Genomic DNA, 13,091 nt, shown 5'->3' with positions numbered 1-13,091 from the left:
GAAGATATCATAGAGACCTCCAAAAATGGGGGGGGGCATTTGCAACACTTCAGTTAATGAACTGGTTCACGAGCTATGTCTTTAAAAATCCTAAAAGCCAATAGAAAAGGTGGGGAATCCAACAGAGAAATAGAAACTTCAGCAGGCATTTCAAACACAAAAGGAAAATAAAAAAAATAGACAATATACATAACAGTCAAATGAAATCTGGAACCTCATTAAAAATCAGGCTAAAGTGAGATGAAAGCACCAGGAGATGTCTTCTTGCAGTCACTTTAGTCACTTGAAAAGTTAAGAAGTCAGATGACACCAAGTGTCCACAGAGATAGGAAAACAACAGCAACAACGTCCCTTCCATTACAACAGAAAACAACAAAGCATTAGTGAAATGTCCTGAACCCACATACACATCAGGTTTGTTCTGAGAAACCCTACCTGATACTTCAAACCACAGATGATACTAAACCATGTACATGCTACATTTTTTCCTGGGTAATCATATGCATAACAAAGCTGAATTCAGACTCAGGAAGGAATTGGCAATAATAAAGCAATCTCATATACTGTACTGAAATTATACAAGTGTGGCCTACTAGACCTCCTACTGTCTGTACTTTATTCGCCTTTCTCTTGGTGACGATGTAAGACAGGATGATGCCTATGTGATGGGGTGAATGACCTTGGCAGTGGGACACAGGTGGAGATGACTACTGACCTTCTGACAATATAATTCCCCAAAGGGAGGATCACTGAGCTCTGACAAGGATAGTTGTAAATGAAACCTTCAAAAGTGTAGGCATGGCACTCTTCCCAGCCAACTAGTCCAGCCTTGGAAGACAAAAGAAAAATGAGGAAGAACCCAATAGAGGGATGCTTTTGGAAGTCCTTGTCAAGAAACTCCATTGGACTCTCAGATGAACATTTGAAAATTGCTCTGTTCTGACTTTTTTCTAGTTCCCTGTCTAGAACTTGTAATGCTAATTACTCTTGCCTTTACTTCTCCTTCACAACTTCTATTCATGATTCAAGGACTTTCTTCTCCCCTTAGAGACAAGAGTTATGCAATTTGGGAGTCTTTTAGATAGACCTACTGAAGGGGTACTCCAATTGCCTCACCCTGTGTCCCTGTTCAGCATGGAAGAAGCCAGAACGGTCTGCGTCCCTATTCCCTATTGGCAATTTGGGTAACCCCTTCAGAGGATGGTGTAATAAGAATAGGAGGTAGGAATTGGCTAGGCAGTTAGGGTAAAAAGACCCCAAAGAAAAGTAGCCAGTTTCTGGGCTAAAAGTCAAAATGTCCTTGGGCCTGTTAACAACATACTCTGTTCCAAAGCCCAAAAATGTCAAAAGTATTTGGGAGCTTAGATCTAATCCATAAAGGAACTTGTAATGCTAATTACTCTTGCCTTTACTTCTCCTTCACAACTTCTATTCAGGATTCAAGGATTTTCTTTTCCCCATAGAGATAAGAGTTATGCAATTTCGGAGACTTTTAGATAGACCTACTGAAGGGTAACTCCAATTGACTCACCCTGCGTCCCTGTTCAGCATAGAAGTAGCCAAAGCGATCTGCATCCCTATTCCCTATTGGCGATTTTGGTAACTCCTTCAGCAGATGGAACAATAAGAATAGGAGGTCAGAACTGACTAAACAGTTAAAGTAAAAAGACCACAAAGAAAGTAGCCAGTTTCTTGGCTAAAAGTTAAAATGCCTTGGGTCTCTTAGCAATATACTCTGTTCCAAAGCCCCAAAATTTCAAAAGTATTTAGGAGTTTGTATGTGATCCTTAAAAGATTTTAGGGTTACCTCTTCAGGAGGGGGAGGGAGGGAGTGGGCATGGATTTGATCAAAACACCTTATATGCATGTATGAAATTCTCAATAAAGTTTTTGTAAAAATTAAAAAAAAGTGTAGGCCTGGAGAAGGGAGGCCTGGTGTATGTAATAAATGCCCTTCCTGCCACACTTTCATTCATACATCATACCTCACTCTATTTATTGATGCTTCTACTAGAAAAGTGGTCCTCAGAGGGTTTCCAGATAAGCAGCATATAACACCCAGGGGTAAAGCATGGCATGCAGGGTCTTAACAGGCCCTACAGGAGACTCTGATGTGAGGACTAGTTTGAGAAAAATCCTGGGGGATATTTTGAACTTTGAGACTGGTTTAAGGATACAAGCTGAAAATAATATTCCTATCCCTACCTTCTGCCCCTTGGACAAGCTGAGCACCAAATAGGCAAAGTGAAAAACAACAACAACAACAACAAAAAACCAACAAAACCAAAAACATAGGGTGAGAGAATACCTTTCACACCCTGTTGGTGTTAGAGTGGAGGGTGAGGAGTGGGAGATAAGCATACATCCAGGGCAATTATACAGTGAGACTCATTTGGAGAACAACTTGGAAATACCTTCCTTTTTGGAAGGCTCATCCTCCAATCCAACACACAGTCTATCTTCTATTAACAACTGATTGATAGAAACTTGACAGATTTAGAATCACTATGGAAACACACCTCTGGGTGTGTCTATGAGGATGGTCCTAGAAAGGTTGAACTAGAAGGCCTACCCTGAATGTATGGGTGGCACCATCCCATAGGCTGGGAGCCGGTACCGAATATAAAGAAGAGAGCTGAGCACCAGGATCACCTCTTTCTGCTTGCTGACTACAGATGCACTGTGAGCAGCTTCACAATCCAGGAGCCAGGTCATCCCTCTGTGATGGTCTGTCCCTTCAAACTGTGAGCCCAGACAAATCCTGCTCCCTCTAGCTGCTTTAGTCAGGTATTTTATCACAAATGATGAAAAAAGCAGAAAATATAATGATTATCCTTTTCTTTTTGTTGTGATGGGGATGGGACCCTGAACTACACACATGCCAGGAAAGTGCCCTGCCACTGAAATAACACCCACCCCCACCCTGTCTTGGTCAATGATTCTTTTGATTGATTGATTTTTATTTTAATGTGTATGAGTATCTTGCCTACACGTATATGTGCACCATGTGTGTACAGTGCCTATGGAGGCCAGAAGAGGGTGTTGGATCCTCTGGAGCTGGTGTTAAAGACGGTTGTTAGCCACCATGTGGGTGCTGGGAATCAAACCCAGGTCCTTTGAAAGAATAGTCAGTGCTCTTAATCACTGAACCATCACTCCAGCACCAGTGGGGTCAGCAATCTATGTTGTTATGGTCATAGCGACACAACACCTCACCAGAATGATGTCCCCACCCAAACTTCCCCCAGAATTCTGAAAATGAAGATTCACATAAGTCACAGCATCCTTCCTAAAATACATTCTGTTCTGGCAGGAGAATTCTGCCCATCACCACCCACATTACTGGGAATGAATTACACTATTTTCCTAATTGCTGTTGGGAATGGAGTGTCTGCACAAGCAGGATGAAATTTGGATTAGCAGGACATAGGATGGCTTTGCAACAGAGGACGCCTTGAAGGAGGCACATGACGACACTATACACACATGCAGCCTAAACATGATTAATTTTTACAGACAAAAGTTTTATAAACTATTTTCCACTTGAAAAAAGTTCCTGAGTGAGGATTGGGGATATGACTGTGTTAGTGGGGTGCTTGCTGGCTTGTGTGAGGAAGCCTTAAGTTCAGTCCCCAGTACTGAAAAACAAAAATTCTCAAGCAAAGTAACTTTTTTTGGTGTTAACCACCAGATGGTTAATCTTTCAATCTGCATCTAAGTGTCTGCAACATGACTTCTCTGCTGCCCACGCATCTAACAAAGACTTCTGTAAATCTGGCAGAAAGCTTAGGCAACCGGAGTTTGGTTTCTTTCAGGATTTTGGATTAATTGAGAATAGAGGCCAATGTGAACATGAGCCATGCTCTCTGGAGGGCTCATGAAACACAGATTGGTGGTCTCAGCTCCAGACATGCTGACTATAGGTCACAGGTGGGGCCTCTCACAAACTCAGCAGGAGAGAGTCCTTCTGGTCCAGGACCATACTTTGAGAACTACTGACTTAAAGGAAAGTCCTACAAATTCTTTAATAGTTAGATAAAGCTGTCTTTTATTCTTCCTGAATCTCAAAGTAGTACGCAAACATAGTTGCATACTGAAGCCAATAATTTTGTTTCATTTCTGTACTATTTCAGCTTATTTTTTATTATGTGCTGATGAGTATAATCAAATGTATTTGAACAATATTATCCTGCTATGTTGGTGACCAAAGAAGGCAAAGAGACCCTTCCTTCAACGTTCACCAATGGCCACATAATTCAGTATGCCCTTGCTGAGCAAGAGGGAAGGCAGGACATTCTGAGTAGGGAAAATTTCACTCTTGACATTTGTCAGAGCAGCACTTGACATTCAGCAGCTCAGCCTGACTACATTTCACCAATATTGTGACACCTGTCACATAGATGAAGGTGCTTCTGTTAGAAGCTGGTATTGAAGGCTTCAAAGAATAAAGCTGTGTTCCCTGTTCAACACAGTGGTCAGAGAACACAGGAGGTGAGTGCAGATCTTGTGTGCCATTACTTGGACTTGCTGATGCCATTCTTTTCTGCTCTCCCACCCCCACCACTTAACCATGACCTCTCCTACATTATTAATGAGCACAAGAAAACTCATTTATTAAAGCTGAATTTTTTCACTCTTCCATATGTTGCTTTCTGCCTGCCATGGCAGGCAGGTGGCAGGAAAACACAATGAAGGGCTGTAGTCTCCTCTGTGACCCCATACCACCTGCCTCATGGCAATATGGAGCTCTCTCTATGGAAGCCACTAGAGACTTGGAACATGGACTCATTTGTCACTGCTAAAAAACTTTGCAGAACAAAGTGGAGCCCACTGGTCCATTTCTTATTCAGGAGTTAATTTGGTAAGCTGGTGTTGATGGTTACTATATTACATGGCAAGACTTGGGGTACCACAGAGAGCAATGCAAACCCCTACCTTCATGGGGATGACATTTTGGGAAGGGGTAGGGCTGGAGAGAAGTGATCAGGATGTAAGTTTTAGGAAGTTCCAGGAAGGAAACTACTACACAGAGGTTAGTATGAATGGAGGACTTTCTTGGTCAGAGAAGGTCTGTCAAGGGCAAGTCCACTCCAGTGTCTTAAAAAGGAAGTAAGAAGGTGGGTTTTGAGCACTGGAAGGAGACCTCAGGACCCCAAGAGAAAATGAACATGGTCAGAGGCCTGTGGAGCAGTACAAGAGGCCTGGGACATGCACTTTGGTAACCTTACAGTTAAGCAATTTATCTCTTTATCCTGAGGGTTCCAGGAAACCAACGAGCACTGGGTGAAGACAAGGTCCTCAGCACAGTCAGTTGGTTGGTGAGGTGGTTGTCGAGCCCCAGAGCTGAGTGAAAAAAGTAATGAATACTGTTCATCCCCTCCATACCCTGCCTCAGTTCAAACACAGTCATTTTGTTCAACTCCCCATTCTCTTTCCAGATGCCTAATTGCTATCCCTAGTGTTCTTGTTCCCTGACCAGAGTCCAACATGCTCAAGCAAGCCTGTTTCAAGAGAAGCAAGATATCCCAAATTCACAGTGTAACAGTAAAGACAACATTAATATGACTGACATGTAAACGAGGCAGAGAGAGAAATAGGGGATGATGGCTATGGACAGGGCAGGCATGCGTTGTAGGAACACTTGTGTTACATGGCATTGTGGGCATGTTCAGTGTAGGGACAAACTGGTACTGCAGGGCATGGTGGGAAGGCTCCATGTAGGGATGCAGCAGTGAGAGGGCAAGGTAGGAAGGTTCCTCCTAGGGATGCAGGCCCTGGTTCCACCCCAGGCCATTCCTTTTCATTTCTTAACATAAAAGTAGCCTATGATTCATTGTTTACCGATGAGAAAATAACAGCTAGTGGCAGAGACATGCTGACATTTAAGCAGCAACTTTCTTAGCCATAAATAGGCTCCATATTCATAAGAGATCTTGATTTACTCAGGTAGAAAGAGGCAACCCCCCAATTTTTATTGGGTTTTGTGCATTACATATAATAGATCTTAGTCAAGTTTAGACCCCCTCTCCCCGCCCCCCATTCCCCAAAGCCCCCTACCATATTTCAGGTATTATGTCATATATGTTAAGTACTATCCAGTCAAGCATTTGTACCCAGATGTCCCTCAGTGCAAGTTCATCCACTGGATTTTAGGCAGCCTATCTAGAGTGACTCCCTTAAAGATCGACTCTCCCTCACCCCACAGTAATAATTTGCCTTGTTCCTTAGCTAAAGTTGGGGCCTGCTGCCCATTTCCCCGACTCTAAGCTGGGTTTTGAGACAAGCTTTTTATTTTTTTTTTTATTTAAATCTTCTCATTTGCAGCAGGCATCTCATACTCAGGCTAGTCTTGAACTTACTCTGTAGCCTAGGCAGTCCCTGAACTTGTGATTCCCTTGCCTCCTTCCAGCATCTGGCATTAGAGGCCTATACCTCAAGGCCTGAGTAAGCTTTTTTCAAACCTGCCTTAGCTAAAATGAATTCAGAATGAAAGACAGTGCATTTAGCATTGGTAGGCTGTTTAAACAAATACATTCTTACTAGCAGGAAAACTTGGCCCGCTTCAACATTGCTGTGTGGAGGTCAAGTTTATGTTCATCCAATTAACTGCCACTGGCTCTGTCCATACTTAATCATACCACGGCCTGGCTGATTTGCAGCCGACCCACAGTTGCTCTACAGCAGTAAACTCATCTAATTGAGTATTGCACATAGCTAATTAAATATGAAAACAGGATTGTGTGCAGCCTGCTTCTTAAACTTGCTGATTTTAATTTGTATTTACCAGAGAAATCTGGGTTTTCCTAGCCTACTAGTTAATATGAAATGGAAAGGATCACAAACAATGACAGCTGTTGTGCTCTGGGAAGACAGTCACCGAGTAAATCATATGCTTTTTAAAAACTAATAACTCTAGTATAAAAGGTAACGTCATATCTTATATCTTCTATGATATTTCCTGTTATTACTAAGAGACAAAAGGACCCAACTTTTTCAAATCACCCATTCTGAGAAACGGAAAGTTAGTGGGAACTTTCTGCTACTTTTGAGGCCATTTCTCTTTACCTACCACACACTCCCCTCGTGGCTCCACAGAGCAAGCACCTTTTCATGGGTGACAAGCTGCAAAGGGCCTGCTTGATAATGCAGGCTCTTCAGCCACACAGAGGCAAAAGTGAAATGTGTGTTCGTGTGTGATTTTGTGTGTGTGTGTGTGTGTGTGTGCATGTGTGTGTGAGTGCACGCATGTGTGTTCCTGTGTGTGGAGACCCCCTTCAAGCGCTGGGATTACAAGCAAGCACCACTATGCCTGGATTTTTATGTGGGTGCTGGGGATGGAACTCGGGTCCTTATGCTTGTGTTATAAGCATCACTGACTGAACCATCTTCCTAGCTCAGACAGAAATAATTTAGCTGGCCCCAGTACACTCTGTAATGTTGGTCATGTATTCACTGACACTGTTCGGATGATTTATACAAGGAAAGATTCTTATACTTGGAAATCGTAGTGCAGATATGACACCCAACTCCACTTATAATTCCTTTGTGTGTCACTTGCTTCATCTTTGATTGGAGATAATAATATCACCTGTCACCTCAAGCTGCTGTGTGGATTTGATGGGAGAAAAGATGACTGGCACTTAGCATAATGCTAGCACACACTAGGCACACCATAGGTAATACTGTTATGTTTGCAAGGAATACAGTGTCATAAGAATGTTTTCCTTTTCCTTTTGCAAAGTGGCATGCAGACTTTAGGGGAAATGGGTTAGTTACAATTTCTAGCTGGAAGCCTAATTCCCTACCAGAATTATTTCCCTGTGGCCTCATCAAATTTGCAAAGGCTGGCATTCCACAGTCTCTGGGTAACTTACTGAGAGTTGGAGGGAATGAAAATTACAGCCTGGTGTATTGCTCTTTCCCCTCCTCTCCAGTCTCCATCGGAAGACCCCATACAAAGCATCCAGACTACTGATCCCCGTATTGCTGACATGGCTGGTGCTTGACCTGCTTTGGAATCATGGCCATCCAGCTAACGGAGTCACAGTCTTTCCCATGCCTGTCTCCTTCCTTAACTCCTAACCTGGCACTTATGCTTAGCTGGATTCCATATTCATCCCAAAACCAAAAGGCTTGCTCTCCTTTCACCCCTAGAACAAGAGATCCTCTGTGCCATCCAATTAGAGGACTGTACGACTTGACAACATTCAACCATCTTTTCACTTCTCCTTTCATATGGATCAGGACTCAGGGTTACCTTAGATAAGCTAATGTTTTCCAAGGCATGAAACAACTGCTAATTTAAAATTTACATTTCCAACAGGTACATTCCTGTGTTGAATCCCCCATCAGGGCGCTACAGTTATGAAAGCAAAAGGAACCGCGGCAGTCAATGGATCTGTCGAGCCTCAGGGCAGGAGGAGGCTTGTCTTGTCTGCTTAGAAGTATTCGCCCAGATCTCGGCCCATCCTTGAAAGTGTGGTGCCAACCGCTGATATGTCTGGGCTCTTTGTGTTACCCTTTAATGAGCAGGCAAGTTTGTTGAGTTGTTGTTGTTTTTCTAATGTGATTAAAGGTACAATAAGGTACGTGTGCAACTAGAGGCACAGCCATTGTTCTGCATCATTACGCTCACAGCAGCCCCCCAAAGAAATTGTAGGCAGCTTGCCAATGGCCCTAATGAAGAGCATCTCTTTGAATTATCTCTGGATGAGGAAAGGATCAAGTCAGAGCCCTGGAATATTTGATCCTCTTTGTGCTGCTGTTATGAGGGCTTACTGAAACCAGACACACCGGACCTTCTGGAACTGTAATTTATGGAAACCTTAATTTCTCTGCTCTAATAAGGCTTTGCATAATCAGAGCGTGAACATAATTATTAATTCCTGCAAGTGTTTTGTGAATTCCTCTATGCTACGGTTCAGGACTTCTAAAGAATAGGAGGAAGAGGGGATTTTACTGAGCTGGCACAGGGCAATGGGTCTGAAAAGTAGTTTGGGCTTCCTGAAAATAAATCTGCATGGCTTCCTAAACTGCTGACAACATATATTCCAGATAGAAGTCATTTATCAGCAATTTACTGCACGATGCTTCAGCCAGAAACATTCCCACATAAATTTACCTAGTCAACAAACAAACAGAATCCAGACTCCTTCTTTGGGGGCAGTTGGTAGTGGTCAAGAGCACTAACAAAGGACAAGTTAATAGAGACTTGCTGCAGATATAGTTTCTAGAAGGTGCTAGTGTCGTGAGTCCATCTCCACTACTGAATGCTACATCATACTTTTGATACTGATGATGAAAATCAAACCAAAGCAAACCAACCAACAAAACAAAACATGGAATTTTGAAAGCTACCATTTAACTTACTCTCCTTTGCTATAGTCCAGTTTAACATAACATCATGCTTAGTTGATGGGTTCCGGTACTCTGCCCCTTCTAAATGCTTGGTCCAAAGAAGGCCCACAGTTTATTGCATAGGATCACTGGGCAAACTGAAGATTTCCCGAGCAGGAAGTTGGAAGCCAGAAGTATATTTCTAAGACTTATTTAAGATCCTTGTTTTCAGGAGTAGGACAATCCCAAACCTCTGAAGATTTGCTTTGACCCTTTCTATGCTTTACCGCAGAAAGCAGGTAGATACAGACAGACACACCTTTTGTCCACCCAGGGTCATTATGCTATCGTCAGGTTTTGTTCACAGAAGCAGCCAGGGCTCCAGCTGTCTTGAGGTCTCACTAAGGATATCCGCCCTCTGGTGGCTCCAGCAAAAATGACATGCAACTGACAAATTCTTTTTAAAGTTAAGACTGGATCTTTAAAAAACATACCGATTTCCCATTTGTTGTTATAAAACAAGGAACACACACTTATTTTCTTGCTTGTCATAATGTTATTCTCCTATGGTGATTTAGAAACAACTTGCAGGGTTGTGATATTCTGATTACTGAAAAAGAAATTTAAAGGAATCAGAATGATTTAAGCAGAAAATCCTTAACTGGCAAGTTAGGTTGCCAAGAGCCATGCCAAACCTCCTTGCCCAAGACAGGACTTGAATATTTAAAAAGAAAACATTCAACACAGATATAAGATAAGTTATCTGAGTTGTACCAAAAATATCCCATTACATTTCAACTGAAATTTCACGTTGAGAGCAATGACGTAGAGGCTCTGACAAGTCACCTGCCGTGGGTGACAGTGTGTAAGATCATGTCACTTGCTCTGCAAGTTGCCAATGTTTTCACAGGCAGATGTACAGAAGTGGCAAGTGTGAAGCATGAATTTGAACCGTATGTCCTGTTCTGAGAAGCTGCAAAAAAGGGAGGGAGAGAGGTTTGCTCCACTGCAAGCAGCGCCTTGTAACTATCTGTAAACACACACAAAACCCTGCACGCATCCATCATCGTCCCTGTCTTCCCAAACTTGTTCAAAGGGTGCATGACCACTCTCTGACCCTTCCGGCTGGACGCTCTGCAGAGCGCTCGGTTGTCATGGAGCTCTGCAGCACAAACTGCTTCAAACGTACTGCAAAGCCCATCAACAGCTATTTAGGCTCTCAAAACCAGGCACTGGAGAGCTGCTAGAAGACACATTTCCTAAGAAAGTTAATTGAACATCTCCAGAGACATGGGCAAGGCTGGCTTAGGCAGAACAGAAACACATACAGAAATTCCCGATTCCTGCCCTGCAAGGGATGCTGCCAGGTATGTACCGCGGGATAACCTGCCGTGCATTACCTGGCAAACTTCATAGAGTAATTTGTACTGCTCCTCTTGCTTCTGCGCGCTGCACAAGCTGCATCCCATGTTTGGAGGAATGTCAAAGGAAGCTTTCAGGACCGCCAGCGCCCAAGAAGCAGCTCCCTCAGCGTGCAGACATTGAAGAGCTCTCTGAGAGCCTCAGGTGAGCCAGGCAGCTGCAAAGCTTCACACGGGCATGGTTCTCTGAGGCTGCAAAACAACTCTCTGCTCTCGCCACGCTTCTCTTCCCTGGCAGCATGCACGCACGCGCAAACACACACAGGCAGCTACACACACACACACACACACACACACACACTCCCTCTTGTGAGTCTGTGGCAGCTGTAGTGTGGTCCAATGCGCACCTCCACACTCCTGTGCATTTGCGTGCGCATACACACACACACACACACACACACACACACACACTCCCTCTTCTGAGTGACTGTGGCAGCTGGATTGTGGTCCAATGCACACGCTATATATACTGCTACTCATGCATATTAATCAGCTCTCATTGACTATTCATAACAGACAATGATACAGAAGCTATAATTGCCAACTATGACAGTTGAAATTTCTCTAATTAACAAGCAAGTGCTCCAGTGGTAGGGAATAATAAAAAGACACTAACAATTTTGCAAGCCATTTTCTGGCAGTTACAAATAAACATGACTGCATTTTTTTTTCAGTGGAGTCTCAGGATAATCTCTAATGCATTTCAGCTAAGTAGAAATTCATTTTTAAATATATCATAAAATTTCTGATGATACAAAATGTATTTAATGCTGCAGATAATGATGGCACATAAACAGGTTTTATGGAAAGGACATGTTTTGAATAATATTCCTATAATATTTGGTGCTGTGCAAGTTGCAGGAAAAAATACTCTACCTGTGAATAAAATACACAAATTTAAATTGCAAGTTAGATTTGTGACTTTGCAAAGCAGCTAGAGTGGTAAGAAGAGGGACTGCCCTACAGGTAAGCAAATAGACAATACTAGCAACATGCACACCAATGCCAAGGGCTGAAAGTTACTTGTCAAAGTGGCCAGAAGAAGGTGAGGCTGCCAGCCTTGTGCCACCTCTAGCTATTCGGGTGTCAGTGGTATTTCAGAGATCACATGGCTGAGCTAACTGTCACCGTTGCTACACCTATGATCTGGTATTCCATATCTGCCTGGACTTTGGTTGCTGTGCCTGGGGTTGTGTGTCAAGGACGCAGGGACAGGTGAATGAAGGTAGAAGGCAGGCAGCCCAGCACCGGAGAAGTTCCCTGTTAACACACTGCTTCTTGCCTCTCTCTCTTTGGCTCCTGTCCCACTGAATAAACTTCATAGTATTTAAACAACAACAATAAAAAAAGCTTGCCCTACTGCCTAAATGCAACGCACAGGTGCTCCTTTCTGGCCCCAAATGGCAATGTTTAAAAATTTCCTAATTGCTTCCAGAGCCTTCATCACCTTCCCTTCTTTTGATAAAGGGTGAACTGTCTGAGAGAGACTCCCACGTCCTCTGTCAAGAAGTGTCATGGAGCCTCAAGAATAATGATTCCTTTCTCTGGGATGTGAGTAACCAGGGCCAATAAACTCCTGCTTGGGCTGGTGGCCAGCAGATGCCTAGGGGGTCCCATTTCTCAGACAGAAAATGAGGCACTGCCTCTTAGCTGGGCCAGCTCACGGCTCTGATGGTGCAAGGGGAGGATGGGTGCCTGCATTTCAGGTCCTCATCTGGTGGTACTGCCTAAGCTGGAGTAGAGTGTCACCAGGAGAGGCAGACACAGATGGGTCTGGACAGAAGCCTTGATTACTGACTTTCTAGGATGCCAGGAAGGGTCCTGTCCAGATGCCAGAAAGCTCCTGGAGCCTCAGTTTCCTAATCTTGTAACCATGGATATACTAACCAGCTGTCTTGCAGAGGTTTGTAGCAAGGAATTGGGGGAACAAAAGCTGCTCAGACCCAAACCAGAGGCAGTGCTTATCCATGCCCTTGTCCCAGCCCCACATTCGGCCCATCACTAGGTCTGGTCTATTCAACCCCAAATTAGATCTCAAATTCATTGATTTCTACCAGTGGTGCACCTGAAAACACCATCATGTCTCACCTGGATGATATCAGGAGCCTTCAGGACTACCCTCTGGGTTTGTCTCTTGCCCAGCACTGTCCACTGACCCATTCATTGTTCACAGCCCCTGGGCTGGTCTTTCCAAAGTAGAAATTGGATTTCTTTACCACTTGCCTAAAAGCCCTCCAGTGACTTCCAATTACATTTGAATGAAAGCTCAAAGTCTTCCCTAGGGAATCCAGAAAGCCCAGCAAAATCTGGTCCTTGCCTATTATTTTGTCTGTA

The 13,091-nt window shown here is 43.5% G+C and overlaps 1 protein-coding gene across 2 annotated transcripts in view; it reads right to left on the bottom strand.

Annotated features, from left to right (window-relative positions):
* Pdzrn3 (PDZ domain containing ring finger 3) overlaps nucleotides 1–13,091 on the bottom strand; it is a 249,652-nt gene that overhangs the window by 40,997 nt on the left and 195,564 nt on the right. Inside the window, exon 1 of one of the 2 annotated variants that reach the window (XM_008831585.3) lies at nucleotides 10,737–11,083. The exons of the other annotated variant lie outside the window; for it this stretch is intronic. Coding sequence (XP_008829807.1) covers nucleotides 10,737–10,805 — 69 coding nt within the window. The 5' untranslated portion in view covers nucleotides 10,806–11,083. Of the gene's footprint in view, nucleotides 1–10,736; nucleotides 11,084–13,091 lie in introns of those variants that run through there. 2 annotated transcript variants of the gene reach the window in all.

Source organism: Nannospalax galili, unplaced genomic scaffold, assembly GCF_000622305.1.
Source record: "Nannospalax galili isolate Female #2095 unplaced genomic scaffold, S.galili_v1.0 scaffold114, whole genome shotgun sequence".
Taxonomy (NCBI): Eukaryota; Metazoa; Chordata; class Mammalia; order Rodentia; family Spalacidae; genus Nannospalax; species Nannospalax galili.
The sequence above is the reverse complement of the archived record's forward strand: the minus strand, read 5'-3'. Positions and strand labels throughout refer to the sequence as shown.